Here is a 24,729-nt window from a genome sequence, read left to right as displayed (position 1 = left end):
CACCCCCTGCAATGTCATTTCTTAGTGCAATTAAAAGTGTATATTGGAAGTGTAAGGAGATAAAAACGAGGTATGTTCTGGAACTAAGAAAAATTTATTTATCACTGTTCACCCTCTTTACATTCACCTAATCTACTCATTCTTATCGATCATGTCTAAATTGCTCAAGGAAAGATTAGGGAGGCATTGGATAAAGGTGGGAGCCGTCATCGAGTTATCCGTGCTAACCATTTTCACAGTATATGGAGGTTATCACAGAAGCAAAAGCCGTGAAGTTCATACAGAAAAATACAGACAGAAACAAAGACCGTATGAATTTTCTTTTAGGTTCTTTACTTGCTAGCTTCAAAAAAATGAACAAGATATTTAAAGATGTAATGTCATGGAAATAATGTCAGCATGAGTTTTTCTACCTACACCAACTTTCAGTGCAAAAGGATTGGTCCATCTTAGATCATATGGATAGGGAGAGAGAGGAGGAGATGGGGAGGGACAGAGAAACTTGAATGGGAGGCAGGAGAGTCCCAAGATCTGAAAAGTTGGTAGAACTTTCTGGAAATTGCATTCATACCTTCTCTGGGTTAAGATTTGGATCTTCAGTGGTGCACACCTGTAATCTCAGTGGCTCGGGAGGCTGAGGCAGGAGGATCTCGAGTTCAAAGCCAGCCTCAGCAACTTAGTGAGGCCCCTAAGCAACTTAGCAAGACCCTGTCTCTAAATGAAATATAAAAAAGGGTTGGGAATGTGACTTAGTGGTTAAGCACCCCTGGGTTCAATCCCTGGTACCCCCCCCCCCCCAAATCCTCCAAAGATTCATGTACTGAAGACTTGGTGACCAATTCAGCAACGTCAGAGGTGGGGCTCTTTGGGAGTGATTGGATTGTGGGGCTCTGAGCTTGTCAATGGATGGATCCATTGACTGTAGGAGGGGGGACCTAGTTGAAGGATTTGGGTCCTTGGGGGCATGCTCTTAGGGGCTACATCTTGTCCCCAGCCCCCTTTGCTGTTTCTCTACCCTAAACTGAGCAGCTCACCTCCACACCTCCCACCATGATGTTCTGTCTCACCACATGCCCACTGAGGCCAAGCAACTGTGGACTGAAACCTCTCAAGTGTGAGCCAAAATGAACCTTCCCTCCTTAAAGTTGCTTTTCTCAGGCATTTTGTCACAGCAACACAGAGCTAACACTGTTTTTAAGTTCCACTTTGATGAGCCGTTTTCTCTGCTTACACAGTTGCAGAACACATAGATTTCACAAGAGGCGTGGTTGGTTTAACGAGTCATCTTGTTTTATGCTGGTGACAGGTGGAAGTATGTCGGCACCCTCAGAGACCCAGGACTTCCTCCCCACCCCCTCTTCTAATGGGTTACTTTTATCCTCATGCCAATCACTCCCATTACCAGACGGCTGCTGGGTTCGTGGTTGGAAGAGAGGGACTGGGGTTGGCGCAGCTCTGTCCCATCCCCTTTTATCAGGAGAGCAGATGCTGTCTTAGACCAGAGCCCATCACCTGCCCTCCAAGCCAATGCCTGCTGAGGCCCATGAACCTGAAGGCTTCAGAGGACCAACCCCAGCATTAGGGGAGGCTGGAAAAATAAGCAGTGGGGTTACTGTAAGTGAAACCATGATCTGTTGTCTGAGGCTGGGTTCATTGCGGGTTCAATTGAGATTGGAGCCAGGGCACCAAGGCGCTTGCCCGGAAGCCCAGTGGCTTGGGAGGCTGAGATGGGAGGATCGCGAGTTCAAAGTCAGCTTCAGCAACTTTGTGAGCAACTTAGCAACTTAACCAGAAACTGTCCCCCCAAAAAATATATATAAAAAAGGGCTAGGGATGTGGCTCAGGGTTAAGGTGTCCCTGGGTTCAATCCCCGGTACCAAAAAACAAAAGGGACAACAACAACAACCCCCAAAACAAAAACCATAAACAACAAGAACAACAACAAAAACCCAAAACAAATGAGATTGGGATTCTGTTGGTGAACATAAGGGACAGGCACTTGTTAGGGGCTGTCCTGTCTCTCTCTCTCATTGCTACTTATGATAAGTAGCAACTTGCCCTCTTTCCTCTTTGTTGGGAAGTTGGGGCTTCTCTAGGGGGACTCTGCAGTGATTGGGGCATCTGTCCCCACCTGATTGCCTTCCCACAAAAAGTTCACCATTTGCTGTACTTTGGGCCTTGAAAGGCCCAGCTGTTAAAGGCTTGAACCCCAGGGTAGTAGTACTGTAGGGAGGAGATGGGGACAACCGAACAGGAACTGGAATCTATCAAACTATGAGCCAAAATAAACCTTTTATCTTTATAAGTTAGTTTTCTCAGGTATTTTGTTATAGTCACAGCTAACATATCACTGACTGATCTAAGATTCAAACTCTCAGTTCCAGCTCTCAGCCACTGCCTACCTAACTCCTGGATAGAAACTAAATAGGAGAGGGCCCTGTATCCAGAGGCCTCAGGGGTTAGAAAAGCCTGTTTTGGTTTTGAGTGCCCTGGGAGGAGGTGACTGTGCTCAGGCTGATTGCCAGCAATTTCTACCTTTGACATCAACCAGGAGCCTCCTTGGGTCTGTTCCCTCCTGTATCAGCTGTGTGAACTTGGGCGAGTCATTTAACCTCTCTGGGCCTTGTAGTACAAGATTTCACATCTGTGAAAGAAGACTAAGGGTAGTTTCTTTACTCATAGAAATAAATGAGGTATTACAGTATTTTGGATAACTCGGACATCTAAAAACTAATCTAAAATAAAAAGCGTGCTTAAACATAAAACACAAAAGAAAAAAGAACTGGTAAGTAGTGAGCAAATGCCAGATATTATAATTATTACTGCTGTTGTTATGACAACAGTCTTGTATCCATGGGGAACTTTCTCAGACTTCCAGTGGGGTCCTGAAACGGTGGGTAGCACCTTACACATACTCTGCTTTTCCCTGCACACACCTCTGATAGAGTTTAACTTATAAATTAGATAAGTAAGAAGTTAACAAGTAATTACAAAGACTAATAATAACATATTGTAACACAAGTTTTAAAAAATCTTATGACTTGTATATTTTTGGAATTTTGCATTAATACTTTTGGATTTCAGTCACCTGCAGCTCACGGGGGACCATCGTGTGTTCCCCTGGCAGGGATCTCTCTGGGCCCCATCTCCCCTGGCCCAGGTCTCCTTGGAGGACAGGTTCTGCTCTCAGGGGACGCTCTGCTTCTCCACTACCATCCTCAACCGGGAGGGCAGCCAGGCCTGGAAGGCAGAGTCTCCGTTTCTGACAGCATCCTGGGTACACTCTGACCTTTCCATCTTCTTCTTTTAAATTCATTTTTTGTGTTGATGCATGATGCTGACACATAACAGCGGGATTCATTGTACAGTGTTTGTGTGTGCACAGAACACAGTTTGGTCAATTTCATTTTCCAGTCTCTTCCCTTTCTTTCCCCTCCTTCCTCCCCCTGATTCCCTTTCTCTACTGATATCCCATCTCCCACTGCCCCCACCCCTCTTGTCCTCCTCCTGGGACCCAGAGTCTTGCACATGCCAGGCAAGTGTTCTACCACGAAGCTACATCCCCTGCCCATTCTCTTTTCCATTTTGAAACAGGGTCTCCGTAAGTCATGGAGGCTGGCCTCCAACTTGATATCCTCCTGCCTCAGCCTCCTGAGTCGCTGAATTTACAGGTGTGCTCCACCACATCCGGTTTCCACTTCCATGTTCTTTCTGTACCTTCTCTGCCGGTCTTTGGAATCCCAGTTCCTTCGTTGATTGAGTGACAGGGCCCATCAATGACTCAGGCTGACCCTGGCTGGTCTTAACAGCTGCCTCTAGGTGCCATCTGAAGAGGCTCCTTTCTGAGAGGCCTGGAAAAGCCCAACCCTATGACTTCTAAAGAGAAACCTCCAGGGAAAGGGCAGCCCCACATCCGCCCAGGATGCTTCCCACATTCTCCTCCCTCGCTGCGGCAGGTGGATGGAGCGAGCTGCTCAGGTTTAAGTCGGGAGAGCTGCTTCTGCCCGGCCTCTCCAGCCCCTCTGCCGCCCCGCCACCCCTGTCCCCAAGCTCCGGCCCCACTGGCTGTACCTCCAGGGTGCCCAGCTCCTGTCGGGCTCCCTCCGTGGGCTCCCTCTGCCCTGAAACTTGCTTCCTGACTGCTAAACCCACATTAAGGAAGCATCAGAATTAGGAAGCCCCACTGTCTGGCCCTGGAATCTGCGCTCCCCACACCCAGAGGTTAAGTCACCTCCGGTTCCCGAGGACCAGGTCGAGGGTGCGGGAGTCCCTCACCTGAAGCGGCCCAGCAGGGGCTGGGGGTGTGGCTCAGTGACAGAGCGCTTGCCTAGCGTGAGTGAGGCCCTGGGTTCGGTTCTCACCGTATGTAAATAAATAAAGATCCACCAACAATTAAAAAAAAAAAAGAAAGAAATTTAAAAAAGAAAACGGTGGAGCATTTGCCTAGAACCTGCGCCCGCCCGGTGCTACACTGTCAATGCTGTGTAAACGGTCACACTGTATTGTCTGGGGAATGATGAGAAAAAATAAAAATAAAACTCTGAACGTACTTGGTACACATATGGATTTCTCTTTCCAAAAAATGGAAACATGAAATGGAAAAGTTGTGACATCAGAGAAAAACAATTATTTTCTGTTTGAGTGTTTTTGCTCTGAGGTTGGTTGAATCATTGGATGCGGAGGGGCGAGTGTGTGCGTGTGTGCGTGTGTGTGTGTGTGTGTGTGTGTGCGTGTGTAAGCTCTGACCCTCAATGAATATATGACCTTGAAAGCCACTCACACCCAAGCTGTTCGTTTCCTGGTCTGCAGGATGGAGACAAGGGGACCATCAAGGTCAGGAGATAGGCTTCAAACTTCGAGCTCCTTTCTCAATTTTTGTTTTGCTTTGCTTTGACACTGTGGATTGAACCCAGGGTGCTTAACCAGGGAGCCACCTCCCCAGCCCTTTTTATATTTTATTTAGAGACAGAGTCTCACTGAGTTGCTTAGTGCTAAGTTGCTGAGGCTGGCCTTCAACTCATGATCCTCCTGCCTCAGCCTCCTGAGTCGCTGGGATGACAGGTGTGCGCCACTGTGCCTGCCACTTCTTGGAATTTTTGAAGTCATCTTGATCCACAAAAAATTTGGAAAAAGAAAAAAAAAAAGCAGCTGTCCATCTCCTGACCCTTCCGCTGAGCCTCCAGAGGCTGACGGCCACGAGGCCACGAGACTAACTCTTCTCTCTCAGGAAGGGCTCATTCCATTCTGAAATTTAAGTAATTCCACTATTTCTGGTGACGGTTTATTTTTATTTATTTTTAAAGCTACGCCTTTGTTTCCTTCCTCCTTCTCACGTAACCCACCTGCTCTCATTGCCGGGCCTGGAGCAGCGCTCCTCCTGAGCCTGGTGTATTGTGGCGGGAGGCAACTGTCCAAGGACGGCCTCGTGGGGACACTACCTAGCTTCCGGGCGAGAAGTTCATGTCCTTTCTGCTGTCTACTTCATGACCAATTCAGCTGTGAAACCTGACAGTTTCTCCACTCTTTTCCTTGTGGGTGCTCAGTATCTTGTGACATTTCGGGTCAGAGAGAAATGTGCAGAGATGGAACCGTCTTCCTTGCTTTTCCAGTCCTGGCTGGCTTTCTATTCAGGAACTGCAATTTTGCTGCCACCGTTTGGTCAGATGGTCTGTTTGGGGTTCTGTTCCCCCATCAACACACACACACACACACACACACACACATTTTTTTTTTCCTTCTTCCGGGCACGAGGTGGGGAACTCTCTTGTCCAATGGGGCCGGTCTAGGACCCCGTGAAAGCTGAAGAGACACCCCGTTTCACTCTTCATTCTAATTTCCAGAAATGCCCCAAAGGGACGCTTTTGGACGGCTGCCTCTAAATCCTCTGTTCTGTGCAGGGAACGTTTTATGGTAGGCAAAGATTCCAGGGGCTGGGGCTGGGGCTCAGGGGTAGAGCGCTCGCCTGGCTTGTGTGAGGCCCTGGGTTCGATTCTCAGCACCCCATGTAAATAAATGAATAAAATAAAGGTCCATCCGCATCCAAAAAATATTAAAAAAGAAGATTCTGGGATCAAGGACAGTGGCCCCAAAGCCACCGGCTCATGCCTGAGGACAGCACTGTCCTGGGAACCTTGCTTTATTTAATCCATGCATTTTTTTTTTGTGGACTTAGAGAATATCCTCTGAGAAAGCCAATGAAGAGCAATGCATTATTGTGCAAGAAAGTTGCACGGAAACGTGCAATTATTTGGCACCGTAGATCTGCCTATGTCATGTGAGCAGGGAGCGCGGCTGGCGACCAGGTGATGCAGAGGACTCGGGTACCAGTCAAGGACTTTGGTGGCCCTCTTAGCAGACCCAGGAGTAGCCATGTGATCAGAGCATCTCTAGACAGGACAGAGGGGAGAACGGCTGTCCAGACCTCCCGGATTCCCCAGGCCATGGAACTTTCCAGTTGTGAAGGTGTGCTGTTCTTTAAGAAGGAAGGAAGACCTCGAAGGAGACCAGGAGGCCCTCAGCGGCTCCCGCCCCAGGCCCAGCGGCCAAGGCGATTCCTCCTCTTCTTCCAGGGTGGGGATGCGCCTGCCGCTCAGCCGGGCTGAGGCTGCCCAGGGAGGGCCTCCGGGAGGGCAGGCGGAAGGCCCTGGATGTGGTGCTGACCCCCCGGGTACCCCGAGGGCCGAGTGTGGAACCTCTCGTCTTCGCCTGAGCATCTCGTGCCCTTGGTCTTTCCGGTTCCCCCTTTGGGGTGGAAATGCCTGTCCTCTGCCTGGTGCACCGGCTGTGCTTTGGAAGCGCGTCACCAGGGGTCACAGGTCCGCAGACGGGGAGAGAGTTTGCCTGGGGAAGAATCGTACCTGTGGTTTTACCGGTTGCTGATTTCCGTGATGTTTGAGTGAGACTTGGGGCATTAGGCTTGCGAGTGGATGTGGAATGAGTTAGGGCCCTGGGGTCTCCTGGGGGTGCAGCAAGTGTATTCTGCATTCGAGAATGGCATGGATTTTTGGTGGGGCCAGGGACAGAATGCCAGGGACGGAATTGTGTCTCTTCCAAATCTGATGACAGCCTAGCCACCACTGGGACAGTATTTATCCATAAAGGCCTTGGTAGGTAACGAAGGCTCTAGAAGCTCATAAGGGTGGCACCCTAATCTGATATGTCTGTGGCCTTTCAAGAAGAGGGACATAGCCTGGCGTGGTGGCCAATGCCTATCATGCCAGCAGCTCTGGAGGCCGAGGCAGGAGGATCCTGAGTCCAAAGCCAGCCTCAGCAATAGCGAGGCCCTAAGCAACTCAGTGAGACCCTGTCTCTAAATAAAATACAAAATAGGACTGGGGAGGTGGCTCAGGGGTCAAGTGCCCTGAGTTCAGTCCTGATACCAGGAAAAAAAAAAATGCTATTTATTCTCTCTCTACCAGAAAAAAAAAAAAAAAAAAAGTGTGTTTATTCTTTCTCTCCATTTCCCTTCTGCTGAGTGGAGACTTTGCAAGAAGACCATCTACAATCCAGAAGAAGAGCCCTCACTAGGAACTGAGTTGGCTGGAAAGCTGATCTTGGACTCCTAAGCTTCTAGAACCTTGGAAAACAAATCCGTTGTTGAAGTGACCCCGGATCTTTAGTTATGGTGGCCTGAGACTGGGAGTGGGGACGGGGGCGAGGGGGTGTGTCTGATGCCGGGATTCCCCCCAGAGCTCTCTTGCTCCAGATGTCCCTTCAAAGTCCCCAGGACCACTCTGGAGTGGGGAAGTCTGTCCTGGCATTGGAAACACCAGCAGGTGTCCATCACTTCCACCCCTAGAGACTGGAAATGTTCCCTCTCATGCCATCCGGGAACCTTGGCACAAAACCCCACAGAGCTTCTTTTTCACTGGTTTTATTAGCATCAATATATACAAAGTGGAAAATGACTTCATTATTCTAGCTTACAAAGTTGGTTTTGATTTTTATTCTGTTCGATGATAAAATGAAAATGAAAATCTCCCAGGGTCTTAAACAACGCACAACATCGGACCTCAAATCACCCACACTGTGCCTCCCCAAGGACATAGGAAGGTCATGCCCTTTGACCCTGCCCCACGGAAAGGCCCTTTGTACCCAAGGCTCCTGTCTCAGCCTGAAGCTACCCACTCCCCCCCCCCTACAAAGTCCCCCCTTTTCATCACCGTCCTGATGATGTGGCCACTTTTCTTCCTTCTGGGCTGCTGCTCAGCTTTGAAAGCAATCAGCCTGAAGTTCTGTAAGCTCTCCAGGGAGCTGGCTTCGAAAGATCCTGGTTAAATCAGATGATGGTATCAAGGAAAGATAGCGCCAGAATTCTTACACCGGTTCAATAATCCTACCCAAAGTAAAAAATAAAAAAAAAAAGGAGAGGTCTGAGCTCTAGGCTGCAGAGGGTTGAGTGTGTGCATTTTGAAAGCACAGGGTGTCCGCGGCCAGAAACAGCGACGGCCTGTAGGGATCAGCATGTCATTGATACCACCACATGCATCTGCAGAAGCTGGCGATCTCTGTAAACGTGTGGTCCCACTGTTTTAAAAATGAGTGGCTCGTGGGAAGCCTCAATCTGTCCTCAAGTTTCCAAGAGTGCATCCTGTTCAAAAATATCGAATCCCAATGGGCTTTTAATTTTGATCTTATAAAAACAGACACAGGCGAACGGTGAATGAGTCGTCTCGTAGGATTTTTGGCACGACGAATGATGCTTTACCTTCACGCAGGACAGGTACACATTCAGAAATTTCAAAGAGAAAAGAAGAAAGAAGACACCAACTCGTATTTCTGGTGGTGCAATGCTGAGCTCACACGACCACCTCTAGGCTAAAATGAAATTAAGACCTGGTGGAGGTGCTGAATGAACACAGAGCTAAGACGTTGTCCTCCTGGGGGAAAAAAAAAAAAGCGACATCTTCTCTACACCATCCCCTGGAGCAGAAATAAAGACTTCTAGGTCGCAGATCTTTACACAGGTGAGTGTTTAGCTTTACCTGGGTGTGGTTACGTTCTAAAAATCAAACGGCATCTGGAGTCCTTCCATTGCAGGGAGTCTAGGGGTCCAGGTTAGAAGACGCATCAGATCACAAGAAAAGCAAGGATCGAAGGTGACCTTGCTCACTAGCAGCCTCGATGGTTTCCTCTGGTTCTTTCATAAACCCGGGTGGGCTTTGGGCTTGGGAAGATGGCCCTTTGTGATCTCTTGCAGGACATTTCCCCCCCGGGAGCACATAGGCAGGATTCTCTTCTGGCAGAAGGAAAATCTTGCAGCCTCAGAACCCCCTCCCCGCTCCCCAGGATGAAGGTCCCAGCTCCTGCCGGGGGAGAGAATCTGCCTGCTCAAACCCAGCTCCCCATCTCCCTCCCGACGTCTCCAGAGCAAAAGATGGACTCCCAGCCGTTCTCCGTGAGGCCCGGCAGCCAGAAAGGATTTTTTTCTCGTTTGAAAGCCAGTAGATTTAAGAGAGCATGGAAGGGTGTCAAAGGGGGTTCCAGAAGCCGCTTGCCTGTCTGTCTGAGCCATGTGATCACCGCAGGAGCCCCCTGCCCCGCCCCCTGCCTTTTCTTGATAATCCTCTTAGGAAAGAGCTTTCTAAATAGTCACGTGCCTGGTGCCTGCGGATTCTGCTGGATGGGAGTTACAGCCTCCTGGCGGGTTAGACTCAGTGCCACAACCCCTCTGTGACCTGGAACTCCTCCTTCTGTCCTCATTGATTCCAGCGGAAGTCATCCTTCCCACCAGCTGTCTCGCTGCACATTTAATCCCCGCTCCAATTCCTGCACTCACATAGCTTCTATAGCATCTTCTTTCCAAGGTCTTCCTCCTCCTCCCCCATACTTGAGAGCGAGCTTGTCCTGAAGGTAAGCCCTTTGGAGAAGCGAAGCTTTGGCCTCTCTCCCATTTCAAAGGCGAAGACGTTGCAGAACCCTGGAATAAGGGCAGCTCACCCCTGGGGTTCTGGGCAGGCCACCTCCTCCCTCCCAGCGAGAACCCTGCCAACGCTCCCACGTGGAGTCCCGTCCTGCTGTGCCCGTGGATTTATTATCACAGCCTGAGACTTGCCCTGCCAAACAAGGTGATGGATGCTGGCACCTGTAGGGTAAAGGACCTGCTCTTTTATCATTGAAGGAGTTGTCAGAGAAAATAACATCTTATTAGCTCAATTCCCTCGCTCGGTGGGTCTCCTCACCCAATTTTTCATTGGGATTCTCAAATCTCTCGTCTTCTCTGAAAATTTTCCTCGCGCATTTATCACCTTTTTAGAGAGAAAACATTTTCTTATTTTGCCAGCGCCCAGTAAGGCCAGGGTGGCACGAGAGGAGGGCGCCTGGGAGGGAGGAGATGAGGGTGAGACCTTTTAGAAGCTGGTAAGATCGGCAAAGAGGGGCAAACCCAGCAGGGGCTGAAGTCCAACCCGAGTTAACCCAATGAGAAACACCCTTTGAAAACGGATCTTGGGACTTGGCTCGGCACCCCAAACACCATGGGCGTGGATGTCCAAGATGCATGCAGTTCAGTGCTGCCTTAGCAGGGCGTTGCTGACGGGGGACTGGACCTTGTCGCCTGTCCCTTCTCGGCGGCTGTTGACTGTTCTGCAGACCTTCCACCTGCCTTCAGAATCCAAGTGTCCCTTGAATCTGGCTGTAGCTGCAGTGCCTGGAGCCACACCTATTTCAATTTTAAATATAATAAATACAGTGAAGAAAACAGTAAGTCTCAGATGAAGAGTCTAAAGAAAAGATGGCAGCCGGCTCTGGATGGGCGTCTCCAGGGGGTGTGACTGAGCTCCTGTCTGCAGCTCCCTCTCCAGCGCAGCTGCTTCAGATAGAAACCTCGTACTCTCTGGTTTCCTGCAAGAGACAGAAGCGCAGGTGTGGGAAGCCCTGGATGGGAGGTGAGACCTGGGTGGTTCTGCTTCTTTGGAACTCCTGAGCCCCCACCCTTGGTCTTGGGACCCCGACTTGCTTCTTGCAATGGGTTACCCACAAACGGCGCGCAGCAGGTACGTGGAGTGTGCTGTGGGCTTCTGCTTGTGTCTGCTCTCCTGCCTTTACCAAGGGCAGGGCATGCCCCATGACCCCACAGGCTGATAAAGGACATGGGCAGTGGATTGAGCCGCCCGGATAACAACCAGCCAATCCTAGGATTACCAGCCACCCTAAACCGTGCGTCCAGGGCATCTGAGCAAATGAATGTTTGTGGCTTTAAGCTATTGAGTTTGGGATTGTTTTCCCTTGAGTACCATGATAGCTCTACAGGTAACTGATTCACCCTGATCGTCCCTGCGAACGAAGTCTAGTCTCCAAAATGCCTCTTCCAGGATAGTTCAATCTAGAAAGCTTCTTCACAGCGAAGGAAGCCATCAAGAACATGAAGACGGAGCCTACAGAGTCGGAGAAAATCTTTGCCACCTGCATCTCAGACAGAGCACTAATCTCCAGGATCTATAAAGAACTCGAAAAACTTAACGCCATGAAAACATAAAGGAACGGAAGAGGCAATTCACAGAAGGAATATGATCAGCCAACAAATTTATGAAAAAAATCTTCAAGATCTGTAGCAATAGAGAAATGCAAATTAAAATACACTGAGATTTCATCTCACTCAGAACGGCCATTATCAAGGATACATACAACACTAAGTGCTGGCGAGGATGTGGGAAAAAGGCACACTCATACATTGCTGGTGGGGCTGCAAATTAGTGCAGCCACTCTGGAAAGCAGTGTGGAGATTCCTCAGAAAACTTGGAATGGAACCACCATTTGACCCAGCTATCCCCTCCTTGGCCTATACCCAAAGGACTTAAAATCAGCATACTACAGAGATACAGCCACATCAATGTTCATAGCTGCACAATTCACAATCACTAAACTATGGAACCAAACAAGATGCCCTTCAAGAGATGAATGGATAAAGAAAATGTGGTAGATATACACAATGGAATATTACTCAGCCATAAAGAAGAACGGAATGATGGCATTTGTGGGTAAATGGATGGACCTGGAGACTATCACGCTAAGTGAAATAAGCCAATCCCCAAATGCCAAAGGCCGAATGTTCTCTCTGAAATGTGAATCCTGATACACAATAAGGGGCAGCGGAGGGAAGAAGAGAAGTTCATTGGATCAGAAAATGGGGAGTGAAGGGAAGGGAGGGGGATGGGAATGAGAAAGACAGTGGGATGAACTGGCATCGCTCTCCTCTGCTCATGCTGAATACGTGACCCGTGGAAGTCTACACGACGAGAAGGGGAAGCCACACTCCAGGTACGTGTGACGTGTCAGAATGCACTCGGCTGTCATGTACAGCGTAAAAGAACAAATGAAGAAACCGTCAGGACCTAAAAACAATACGTAACTGAACTGCCCCTCCCATTGGCCTGGCCCTTCTCTGGGATCTGGAGGAAGCTGTAGCGGGTACAGAGCAGCCTCTGTCCCCTTCCTGGTGGCGCCATCTGAGGTGGCTGCAGCCTGAGGGTAGCCACCAATTCAATCCTAATATTCCTGGAGCTTGCAAACGAATCCCAGGCTCCCGGGCGCGGAGCAGGGAGAGGTCACAGGCTCAGCTTGGAAGTGGCCATTGTCACCAGTTTGGGTGGAGTCTCCGCTGGCCCCCACTAGTAAGCAGTCAGAGCTACGTTTGGGGCAGACGGGAGGTAGGGGGCCCCCACTGTCCCCCCTCCCTGGTGTTCATGCTCCGGTGTGGCCCCCTTCTCTGCTGGGGGGTGGGGCCTGTGGTGTGATTCTAGCCAGCAGAACACAAAGGCTGAAGGATGCCACCTCTGCCTTGACATTGTGCAGGACTGTGACTTTTGTCTTGTTAGGAGGCCTTGTGGTGAGCGGCTCTGTGGAGAGGCCGACATGGGAGGTGGCAGCCCGCAAGAAACGGAGGCCCTCGGCCGCAAGGGAGATGATCCCACATCATCCCGAATGAATCTGAAGGGCTGCTGTCTTGCAGAGCCATCCCCAGCCTATCAGTTCCTCCCGTGGACCTCAGGACCTTGGCACACGCTCCCCCGGGCGCCTGACATCCTCTGTCTTCACTGTCTAAATTCCACCACATCAGCCTTGCCATCACTTTCTCAAAGCCGTCTTCCCGCCCTGCTCCTAGGGTCCCCATTGTGTGCTCTCCAAGGTTTTCCAAGGTTCTTAGAAATGATAATGAATGGTGGGGACATTCCTGGGCGTGTGGGATGGCTTGGGACTCAAGGGGAGGCTGGGGAGCACTAGGACTAGGGTGGGGGGCGAGCTGGACCCTGGAGGGGCGTCCTGGTCGGCGCCCTCCGTCACGTCGTTCCTTCCTGTCTGAGGACCTCGACCCCCTGGCTGCTCAGAGATCCGCGCAGGCTGTCCCAGAGCGCGGCCAGGGCCCGCGGAGACCTGCGTCTGCGAGCTCCCGACAGCATCCATACCCGCCTCCCTCGCAGGATCGGTGGCTCTCTGGCAGTGGGACCGAGTCCACGGCCACAAGCGGAGGGATCCTGTTGCTGGGTGGCGCTGCGGCCACGGGAACTCGGCGGATCACACATCGTGGTGACACCTACACGAACAGACCGCTGCCTGCCAGTCACACTGGGGACGCGCACTCCTCCCACGCTTGATGAGTGACGGTGTGGCTGTTGCTGGCTTACTAAACTGTTATCACAGAGGGCGTCCGTCTCAGGTCCAGTGTGACTGGAGCCCCCTGCTGCGCTCTGCCGCCAGCCGTCTCTTCCCGAGCGGACGCATCTCTCTCCTGTCTTTCCTGGTCCCAGACATTGAACTCAGGGGCGCTCGACCACGGAGCCACCTCCCCGGCCCTTTTTATTTTGTATTTGGAGACAGGGTCTCACTGAGTTGCTTAGGGCCTCCCTAAGTTGCTGAGGCTGGCTTAGAACTCACGATCCTCCTGTCTCAGCCTCCCGCGGCGCTGGGATGACAGGTGTGCGCCACTGCGCCTGGCTCCTGCCTCTCTTGATCAAGAAGCTGAAATGAGCAGCGGACCCCACCATCGCGGGCGAGGTGAGCACACTGCAGAGGCCGTGGTGCCTGGCAGACCACAGTCCTCAGGTTCACTTGTCACACGGCTGGTCATCTCCCAGCACCTGTGAGCGCCTGCTGCATGCCAGGTCGCTGGGGAGCCTCCCACAGGGACGAATCGCCTCACCGGGCAGCTCTTAGAACACGTCCCTGTCGTTCAGTGGGGCTCCACTGGACTTGGTCCAGGGTGGTCTCCAATGCCCAGCAAGGCCTGCTGCGAGGTCCCCTGGGCGGTTCGCTAGGGAGTGGGGCTCGGGTGGACACAGACAGCAGTGCCTTGCCCCTGGTCCGCCTGGTTCTCCCTGTGGCCTCGGGGGCAGCCCTTCCTTCCCATGCCTGTCTCCCTCAGGCTCCTCTCTGGCTCTGATCACTTGCAAACAGAGCTGGGTGGTCCCGGCTGTCAGCTCGGCAGGGAGACTTGGTAGGGATGAGGCTCACGAGCTTGGGTGGGAAGGGAGACCAACTCACCCCCGTCTCGTAGATGGGGTTGTCAAACTCGGTCTCCACGGTGATCTGGCTGTAGGGGTGGGAGTACATGAGGGGCAGGCGGAGGCTGGAGTAATAGCGGCACCTGCGGGAGAGAGGAGGAGGCAGATGGAGTTACTTCTGCCCCGTGGAGGCCCAGCGCAGTAACAGAGAACAGCTGGCTCCTCTTAGTGAGTGACCAGGGGCATGTGTGGAATCTGCCTTAGCTGTCATATTTTTTGTTTGCTGACTCTACCCTGCCCCCACCACAGACACTGAGCTTCATGTGGGCAGGGACAATGCACATTAGCTGCAGCCTGCCCCAGAGCCTTTGCACATGCTGTTTCTTTGACTGCACCCTCCTCTCCCACACACCGGCATGGCTTGCTTATTATCACTCTCAAGTTCTTATTCAAGTTCCCTCTCAGTGGGGCCTCCTCTGCCTACTCTTTAAAAATCATCTCTATCCCAGAGCCCTTTTCTCCCTTCCCAGCTCCTGTCCGGTTCCAACGCACAGCATGTTTTGTGATACACCTTGCCTGCTGTCTGCCTTCCCCCACGGACCCTGATCCCACAAAGGTCACAGTCCGGTTCTGTTCAGCCCAGAAGGCTGCCTGGCCTGGAGCAGGCACGCCACCGCCGTGACTCTGGAGGCATCGGTGATGGTCCCAGACTTGGGTTAATATCTTCCCCCTCCAAGTGCAGGCTCAGTGGCTGCCAGCACCAGGGACAACGCTGGTCCCCGTCCGATGGAATGGGAGTCAGTGCGCAGCAGTGCGCACGGTTCTTGTTCCCGTAAAACCATAAGTTCCCTGGGGATCAGGGTGGGTGTCTGCCTCCTCTGCTCGGCCCTCCCACCGCAGAGGCTTGGTAGGAGCCTGAGAGGGCTATTTGTGCCACAGGGTCCCCCCATCTCGGCCCTCAGGCTGCAGGTGGGGATGCTGAGCGCCGCCCCGCCCCGCCCCGCTGCGCCCCGCCCCGCTGCGCCCCGCCCCGCTGCGCCCCGCCCCGCTGCGCCCCGCCCCACTGCGCCCCTCCCCTCCCTCCATGCCCCGCCCCCGCGCCCCGCCCCACCTGGTGATGTAGATGTAGGCTCCTCCCAGCAGCAGAGAGATGAGGAGCACCGGGATGAAGATGGCCAGAGCCACGTTCCCGCCTTCCAGCGACGACTCTGCTGCCGCTTCTGCTACTGAACACAGAAGCCACTGAGCCCCGCCCCCCCCCCCCCCCCCAGGCCTGGCTCTCAGGTGAGGCCCCCTCCCAGCGCTGCGCCCCCCGAGAGGCTGGCGCCCCGGAGCCCCGGCCTCTGAGGAGCCCAGGCAGACACCAGGGGCCACGGAGCCCAGACTCGCTCTGCGGTGGCATCGCCCAGAAGGGCCACCAGGAACGACGGCTGGGCTCCTGGTCATTCCCATTTTGTGGGCTGGGCGCAGGCGTAAAGGTAAAGTCGGGGTGGAATCCAGTTGGGAGGAAATCTGATTGAAACCCAAGAGGTGAGAAGATCCCAAAGGCCATGACAAGGGAGGCGGGTCCCCTGGGCATTCCCTGGGGCGCAAAGGAGGACAGGGGTGGGCTGGGGATAAGGCTCAACTCAGCACGAGGAAAAACAGTTCTCAGCTCCAGAGCACCAGCCTCGGGGCGTGGTGCCCGGACTCCGCGAGGCCTCTGGGCAGGAGTTTCTGAACCCGGGAACTCATCACCAGCTGGGGTCCCGTCCAGCACCACTCAGTCAGATTTCAGTCCAGAGTAGGTCTGAGGCTCTGGGCAGCTACCCGGGACACCCCCAGCGTGAGGACCCCAGTGCTCGCTCCTGGGCCACCTTTGGGCCTCACCTGGGGGCCTCCCGATGTTGGTGGCAATGGCAAGGACAGGGGAGCTATTTCAGGGGCCGAAGGGGGGCCCCAGCTGGTTTGGAGAGACGCGGCCTGTGGGCTTCTCTGCCCTTCTGGTCACGTCTAACGGCTTAGCCGAGCTCCAATCTATAATCCATTAACTGCCACTTGACAGGGTCTGAGAAAATCAATCCTGGTACCGACAGTAAATGCGCCAGCACCGACCGTCACCAGGGTACTCGCTGCCCCTGGGAGTCCCGGGCCTGTGGGCTGCTCATGGCTCACTGGCTGCCAAAAGGTGGACGGAGGCCTAAGCCTTCCAGTGGAGTGACTGACACCCGCTCAATCCTGTGTCTGCCTGCCTGGGTGAGCATGTGGCCCTCGGCGGGGACAGCAGCTACTCTCGCGGGGTCCACGCAGCCCCAGGCGCCCCAGGACTCCCCGCTGTCCGAGAGCCCCTTACGGCTCCAGCAAGGACAGCAGCCACGGCTTAAAAGGCGACCCCATGTATCTTCCCAGCGTCGCCAGAGTGAGAGGTGTTTGTGCCAAATTTAAGAGAGGCCGGGAGTTTTAATGGGAGCCACTGGAAAGAGAAAGGACCACAAAATAAACAGAGTCCAACACCCGGAATGGTTTTCCACATCTGTTCCCCATTAATAAAACTCACTTGAGAATCTCTAATGGAGGGAGAAGGGAGAGGGGAGGCTGATGCTGGGGAAGAAAGGGAGGGAAAGAACAATCAGACCTCCCTCTCCCTGCGGAGGCCAGGAGGGTACTGGGTTCAGAAGCCGGAGGCTGGAAAGGTCACACTAGGGGCTGAGGGCTTGGGGCCGCTCAGTATTTAATTTTTTTTGCCTTGTTATTGTCATGGAGAGAACTGGTTTCAATTCCCTTCAGGTTATATTTAGGAGAAGTTTCAATCCTGATGATTTGCTTTTCTTTATATGGTCCTTTAGTTTTTTTTTTTTTTTTTTCTCTCTCTCTTTTCTTTTTCTTTTTGGTGCTAGGGATTAAACCCAGGGGCACTTGACCACTGAGCTGCATCCCCAGCCCTTTTTAAAATATCTTACTTAGAGACAGGATCTTGCTGAGTTGCTTAGGACCTTGCTAAGTTGCCGAGGCTGGCCTTGAACTCACGATCCTCCTGCCTCAGCCTCCCCAGCCGCTGGGGTGACAGGCTGCCCGAGGCTGCTCCTGTTTTGAACTTGTCTTTGGCAGCGCGAAGGCAGAATTCAGTTCTTACTTTTATAAAAACCCAGATAGAGATATTCACAGACCTGCCCTGGTTTTCTGCTATTAGCTCAATGGATTGAGGTGTTTTTTTTTTCCCATAATGGAATGGAACTCACCTTCTAAAGCATGTTCAAAACTGTCTTGATTAACTGAAAGAGAAATCGGGAGGCATCGGTCAAGGTAAAGCAGATTTGCTCTGATTGCATGAAAGGAAACCAAAAAAGTTAGATGGGAAAGCCACCCCCCCAGGGTTTTGCCGAAGTCGCTGTGTGTGTTCATTTATCTTGGGCTGCCGTAAGCAGGGGGCACTTCCTCAATTCCCACGGGAAGAAGAGACAGAATAAAAAGATTAGAGCAATACTAGTAATAATGAATGGTCACTGAGCCCTCACCCTGTGTCCGGTATTATGCCAACAGCTGTGTGCACAGTGCCTAAGTTAACCCTCACAGCAACCTCATGAGGTAGATAACTGTTATCACCACCATCTTACACATGAGCAGAGTTTCAGAGATGTGCGGCGATTTCTCTGACGTCACACAGCATCTAAGTGATGGTGCTGTGGTTTCCACCTGGATGGTTGGACTTTCTCCTACCTCTGCTCCTACCTCTGGGGTGAGGGCTTTTGCTCTGCTTTCAGGAGAAACAGTGAGCCTGGAGACCCTTATGTGAGACCCAGCCCCCACTTTCCTGCTTGAAATACTTGTGCCAACCTAGCCGTTCCATTTTGACCCCGTGTTTACTAGACCTCGCCTTCCAGGGAAAAACTCTTTTCAGCCACATTGTTTTTCCAACAGCACCTGGAAGTGCAGGAGGACGGGAGACGGCTTCCTGTGCCCTGGCCTCTGAGTTGTCATGGTAGCTGAGTCCCAGATTTGACACCCTTGGGTGCTTCTTCCAAGGGTGTAAAACCCCAGAGGTTAAGGGCATCAATGCTCAAGGCTGCAATGTGAGAGGATGGCTCGGCCACACGCATGTCCTGCCAAATCCTGGGACTCCCTGATCAGCGCGGGGGTCGATCCGCGATCCCATCGCAGATGGTGACAAGACCAGAGGAAAAACTAACTGGTAACTAAAGTAGCCACATGGAATCGGAGGCGCTCCCGGTAGATCACGTGGTGGGGAGTGAATCCCCATATTTGTTGGTGGTATTTGGGGTCAGATGAGGCCAAGAGGGTGCCCCCCCCCCCCCAAGCACTGTGGCATTAGTGGCTTGACAGGAAGAGGAAGAGACACCTGAGCTGGCACACGTTTTGGTCCTACTACAGGAGACCCCGGCCAGATGCCGAGCTGACGTGGTACCAAGCTCCTGAACCTCCTAGCATCAGAACCACAAGCTCAATACTAGACTTCTTAATAAAGTTCCCCGACTCAGGTGTTTTGTTATAGCAACAGAAAATGGATGGAAACAGGTGGCCTCCTAGATCTAGCCAGGTACAGCCGCCCGCCCCTGCAGAGCGAGCTCAGCATCCCCAGGACTCAGTGTCTATTTCCTTACCTTTACAAACAGGCAGGGGCCCGTTCCAGTGCGATGGCTGTCCCAGGATGCACCGGATGGTCACTTCGCCCATGAGCTCGAAGCCTTCGTAGCACATGAAGGTGAGGGACTCGCCCGGCAGGTAGAGTCGCTTATACAGGATTTGGTATCCGTTTTCAGGCAGCCCTGGGTTGTCACACGCCAGGGACTCCTCCGCTGCAACGCAAGCCGAGGGGGCTCTGATGAGGGGGCGGAAGCTGAGGGACCGCCTTCTCCGAGCCCACGGAACCCAGCTTCCACCTGCCACGGGTCCTCGCTAGTCCGCCTTGCGTCCCACTGTTACCTCTCCCTCAGGCTTGTCTTTCTCTCTCCACCTCTGGACCCAAACTACCCCGGGCACAGGGTTGTGAATCTGGGTTAAAGTCTGGTTCTTTAGTTTATTAGCTGTGTGACCTCCAGCAAGTGGCATGACCTCTCTGAACCTCAGTTTCCTTATCAGCACAACTGGGAATCAATCAATCTATCTATCTATCTATCTATCTATCTATCTATCTATCTATCTATCTATCTATCTCCTAGGGGCTTGGAGGATGCCATACGCTGTGAAATGCTTACTTAGGACGTTCTTGGTGGGCGAGGTGTTCGGTACGTGACAGGTGGCTGCGGTGTATAATAAAGAAATATTCTTGCTTCTCATCTTACACCCGACCCGCCCATCTGGTATGTTCAGGTTTTGTCTTTCGATACTCAGTTCTCATTTCTCCTCTTCTAGGAAGCCTCTGATACCTCCTGAGTCACAGATCTATGGTATGGATCATTGATCATGGTATTGATTATTGATCATGGTATTGATTATTGATTATGGTATTGATTATTGATTATTGATTATGGTATTGATTATTCAATACAGTGTGTGCTTCCCTTACTGGAGATGCATTTGCCACGGCTCACCGGAAGCTCTTCACCTGGGATATGGTAGCAGTGCCTCGGCTCATGAGCTCTGGCCAGGTCCTGGGGCTGATCTCTCCAGCGGCTCACGCAGTCCCGGGGCCCGAGAGCTGAGCCTGCAGGTGTCGCCCGCCCCAGGCCTGGCAGGGGACGCGCTCCTTCTCGGGCCCCAGGTGGAATGGACAGCCAGCACGCCTGCCGGTGCCTGGGGCTGTGGACATGTTTACACTGCGGTCAGATCCCCAGGGCACGAGAGTCCCCGTCCTGACCACGGAGTATCCGGGGCCTTGGGGACGTCCTCAGTGATGCACAGTCCGCCTCTGGAGCTGTCACCCTGCACCTCTGTGCACGATACGACCCCACCCCCGGGCTGGCGCCTCCCTGGACCACGGGGACCTTGGGTACGAGGCGGCGTACAGCAGCCGCCTTCTGGGGACCGGCTTCCTCCTCCGAGCAGCGTGTCCCCAGGGTCACCCACACCGAAGCACATGTCACGGCTTTCGTCCTTGTCGAGGCTGAGTGGTACTCCGCTGTGGAGGTGGGCGGCCACATCCTGCGTGTCCCCGCGGGTGGCCCTCGGGCGCGTCCTCGGCTAAGGCGCACGCTGCTGCTGTGGCGACACCTTTTGGGTTCCGCGTTCTGCCTCTGTCCCCAGGGTAGCCGTGACCCTCACACGTCAGTTCCGCTCTCGAGTTTTTCAGGGACCCACCCCTCCACCTCCAGAGCCCCTGGTCCTGGCTCCCCCACCTCCGGTCCTAAAGCAGCCTCTCGGCTTCCAGGGACCTCGCCTGGACTCAAGAAGACCTGCGTCTTCCAGAAGCACATCAAGCCCACCATCAGGGACATGGACAGCCGAGATGGCAGGACCTCCCACCTGTGGCTTCAGGTGGCCCCTGGCCAGTGACCCCGAGGAGAGAGGGTTCTGGAAGCATCCTGTGGTGCCCGAGCCATCTCTATCGATTCCTGGCGACTCGGCCCTGTGGACCCCTGGAGCGGCCGGAGCAGGTGGCCCCGCGCACCTCACCAGGTGACTCCGCGCACCTCACCAGGTGACCCCGCGCACCTCACCAGGTGACCCTGATGCTCAGGAGAGGACACGGTCCCTCCGGGGTTGGCCCTCGAGGCCATTGCTTCTCCCACCTCCCACTGACGTTCTCTAGCCTCATTGGACCTGCTGAATTTTACCTGGTGGCTGCGTCCCCAGCCCTTGGAGCCTCAGCCGGGGGAGCCCCCTCCCTGGCGCCCCTTCCTGCCGAGCACAGGCGAGACACCGAGACGCTCCAGGACGGCCCTTCCTGGTGTCCGTCCCCCGCGTCACTCTCTTTGAGGGTGGGCAGCCCCTGGGACCTGCGTCTAACTGGAAGAACACGTCGGAGGGTCTGGGATATCACTGCACGACACAGCCACCCAAGAGGGTCACTCTGGCTAGAAGATCCTCTCTTGACCGTCCTTGGTGGAGCAACTGGCCATGCAGGTGGCCTCTGGCCATCGGCTTGGAAGGAAGGGAATCCCGCAAATAGCCCTGGGAGGCGGCGGAGGAGTATCCTCATCCTGTGGATGAGATCCCAGCCCCAGGGTCTGTCCTGTGAGAGATTCCGAACCCAAAGACCTAGTCAGCTATTCCAGACTCGTCCATGGAAACTGTAAGGTCACCCTTGTGCATTGTTGAGGCGTCTTATTTTGCAAGATGAATCTCAAGAATCCCCTGCAGATCCAGATCTGTCCACAACGACACAAATTCCAGTGTCCTTGGAACTCTGTCCTGTAATCTGCACAGACCTCTGTCAGGGTCTTACCTGGCCATCTTGGCTCTCCTCTCTGTGCCTCTTTCCCACGTTCAAGCCAGGAATCCCAGGGCCCAGAAGAACGTCCCGTTCACAGGAAGCATTCATTCCTCGGCTAACAGGTGTTTATTGAGCAACTATTACATGCTAGCTCATGAGTATGAGCAAGAGCGTAGAGGTGAGTGAAGGGATTTATCCCCTGGACCCTGGAACTCGTGGGTGGGAGGCACACAGTACAATTCAGGTCCCGACTGGAATCTTCTCTGTGACTGTGACCTACATGCAGATTCTTTTCAATTTATGCAATATAGATTAAATAGTTACTGAGCTCTTGCAAATCAGGATATTTCATGTAATAATCCAGATTTCTGAAGCATCAGGAGATCAGGTGATGCTGGGCACGCATGGTCTCCTGGCCATGATTGGCTGGAGTTGAGGAGTAGCTTCCTTTTAGCCGCAATCCCTACCGCTCCCTATTGTCTCACACAGAGCACGTGCCTGACCCTGTGGGCACTTACACATATCATCTTTCCATTGAATGATTAAAGAACAAAAAATAGGTTTTTAGTAGCCGTTGTCACCACTAATGAAGAATCTGGGCTTTTCTCTCCTCCAGTGGGTGGGTGGGACCCTGCTTCCAACCTGAGGCTGAAGGATTTTTCTTTCTGCACCAATGGCAGTCACCACCAGGAGCAAGGAGCTGTTCTCTTCTCACTCTCAGTATCTGGGAAATGGCTGGTGAAGGGGACTCTCCAGAACCCTGTGCCATTTGAGGTGTGTCTTGTATGACAATGTCAATGTGCCCCAGCAGGAATTCATGCATCCATTCAGAATATATTTCACACACATTGACTGCGTGCCCGGGGTGGGTCCAGCAGAGGGGCTGGGCGGGATCAGACACCAGCCCTGCCCGCCGGAGCTCAGGGTCCAGTTAAAACAATCTAATTTTAACAAGGCAGGTGCTATTGGACTAACTTGGGAGCACACCCTGACTTAGCGGAGGGAGTGACTGACCCAGAGGGTGGAATGAGGGTCAGGATGTGGCAAAGGGTCGGCTTTGGATGAGACTCCTAGGCCGACAAGGACAGGCAAGGAGTCCTCAGCCCTGCAGCGTGTGCCTGGGCTCTGGGTTGTGGAAGGACAAAAACTTTTTATGGCATTACCTAGTGTCCCGATATGCCATTTCATAAGCAGGTGGGTTGCATCCTGGACCAATCCAGCTCTTGTCACGTTCTAATGCTTCCTCTGCAAGTCCACCTGGGCTGTTGCTGCATTGATAGCAGCCTGGTATACAGTAGGTGCCCAATTAATGTTTTTTTTTTTTGTACCAGGGATTGAATCCAGGGATGCTTAACCACGAGCCACATCCCCAGCCCTATTTTGTATTTTATTTAGAGACAGGGTCTCACTGAGTTGCTTAGGGCCTCGCTGTTACTGAGGCTGGCTTTGAACTCGCGATCCTCCTGCCTCAGCCTCCCGAGCCACTGGGATGACAGGCAGGCACTACTGCCAATCAGTTTCTTAAATGATCTCACATGAACTCCATTCAAGGAGGGCTCTAGAGTAAATGTGCTTGGGATCCAGTGTCCATGAGTGGCCCAGAGTCAGAACCCAGTTGTGTGTCCAGGCACACATATAATGCCAATGGCATGCACCACACCGTCTAGGAAATACAGTCCAGTGCACGGCACTTTCAAGTTCATAAGCCTCTGAAGCCAAGAATTGGCTCTCTGGGTTTATTTGTTCAGTCCTACTATAACTCTGCACCTACTATGTGCCAGACCCGTGCTGGGAGCTGGGTGGGGAGTGGAAGTTGGAGAGGAAGATTTCTGTTATACAGAGCTCAGTGGAGAAGAGAGAGGAGATCTCACTGTGATGCAGCGTGGTGACAGCTATGCTGAGGGACAAGCAGAGGGGCGAGCTCCTTCTCCTCTCCCTCTCCCTGGGCTGGAGGATGCTCCCTCTTGTCAAGGTTGACGGCTGCCCAGAGACACCAGGCGGGAGAAAAAAAAAAAAAAAAAAAAAAAAAATTCCTGCAGTGCCTGCAGTGCAGGAGAGTGACCAGCAGGTGGCAGTGGTCACCCAGCAGATTTCCCAGGTCTCTCTCCCTGGAGTTTTCTGAGTTAACCAAGATTAATGAACACGGCAAATATTTACTGAGCACCTTCTGTGTGCCAGGCACCGTTCTTGTCCCGGAGCCTGCAGTGATGACTGAGACAGACGTGGCTCTATCTTAATGCAATTTAACACACATTCATTCATGGATGTATTGTGTGAATGAATCCCGGGAGCCTGTCCTGTGCCAAAAGGAGACAGTGACAAAGGGTGACAGACTCGTCCTGGATGTGGAGGGGGACGTGGCAGAAGGTCCAGGAAGAGGCGAGGGCGAGGCCCCCCAGTGCTCCCCGGGCTGAGCACCAGAATCTCCCTTCTTCCTGGGACCCCTGGACGGTATCCTAACTTCATTATCCGGCAGGGTGTTCTTTAAAAACAAACCCTCATGTGCTCAGGAAGCCCACCCAGGGCGTAGAGCTGCACCCATTTTACAGATGAGGCTGCCGAGGCCCTGGGGACTCACATCTGAAAAGTCTCCGAGAAGCAGGGACTGAGCCGCCACCACAGCCGAGGATTCTGGGCCTCTGGAGTCGGTCTGATCCAGTTTGATCCCAGCACCAGTGAGAGTTTGAGAAGGATCCTCCTGGCTTTGGCTGGTGTGGCTGGTGTTTGCAGGGCGGGAACCTCAGGAGTCACCTCCCGGGTCCCCATCCAGGAGGGGAAGTGGTAGCAGCAGGGAGGTGTCCCAAAGACCAGGTCGTGCTGCTAACAGCAGCAACGGCAGTAACGGTGACGGATGGGTCATCCATTGAGCCTGGGACGGTGTGTCTAGAGTCCCAGTGAGTGACGTGTGTGTCCGATGCCATGAGCGGACCTGAGCCAGGAGCGATGTGACTCTAGGTTCCTTGGGGGACCATGTTCCAGTCT

At 53.1% G+C, this 24,729-nt stretch overlaps 1 protein-coding gene across 3 annotated transcripts in view; it reads right to left on the bottom strand.

Moving 5' to 3' along the window:
- Positions 1-9,011: 9,011 nt before the first annotated feature.
- Positions 9,012-24,729, bottom strand: part of SEZ6L (seizure related 6 homolog like) — a 173,315-nt gene continuing 157,597 nt past the window's right edge. The window contains exons 13-17 of one of the 3 annotated variants that reach the window (XM_079151303.1): positions 19,037-19,231; positions 17,657-17,689; positions 15,550-15,658; positions 14,479-14,581; positions 9,012-10,842 (exon numbers count right to left, since the gene is read on the bottom strand). In XM_079151303.1, coding sequence (XP_079007429.1) covers positions 10,813-10,842; positions 14,479-14,581; positions 15,550-15,658; positions 17,657-17,689; positions 19,037-19,231 — 470 coding nt within the window. In that variant the 3' untranslated portion in view covers positions 9,012-10,812. Of the gene's footprint in view, positions 10,843-14,478; positions 14,582-15,549; positions 15,665-17,656; positions 17,690-19,036; positions 19,232-24,729 lie in introns of all 3 variants that reach the window. The other 2 variants (XM_079151302.1, XM_079151301.1) reach the window with 2 other exon arrangements.

This window comes from Sciurus vulgaris (genome assembly GCF_902686455.1).
Source record: "Sciurus vulgaris genome assembly, chromosome: 8".
In the NCBI taxonomy this organism is placed as follows: Eukaryota; Metazoa; Chordata; class Mammalia; order Rodentia; family Sciuridae; genus Sciurus; species Sciurus vulgaris.
The sequence above is the reverse complement of the archived record's forward strand: the minus strand, read 5'-3'. Positions and strand labels throughout refer to the sequence as shown.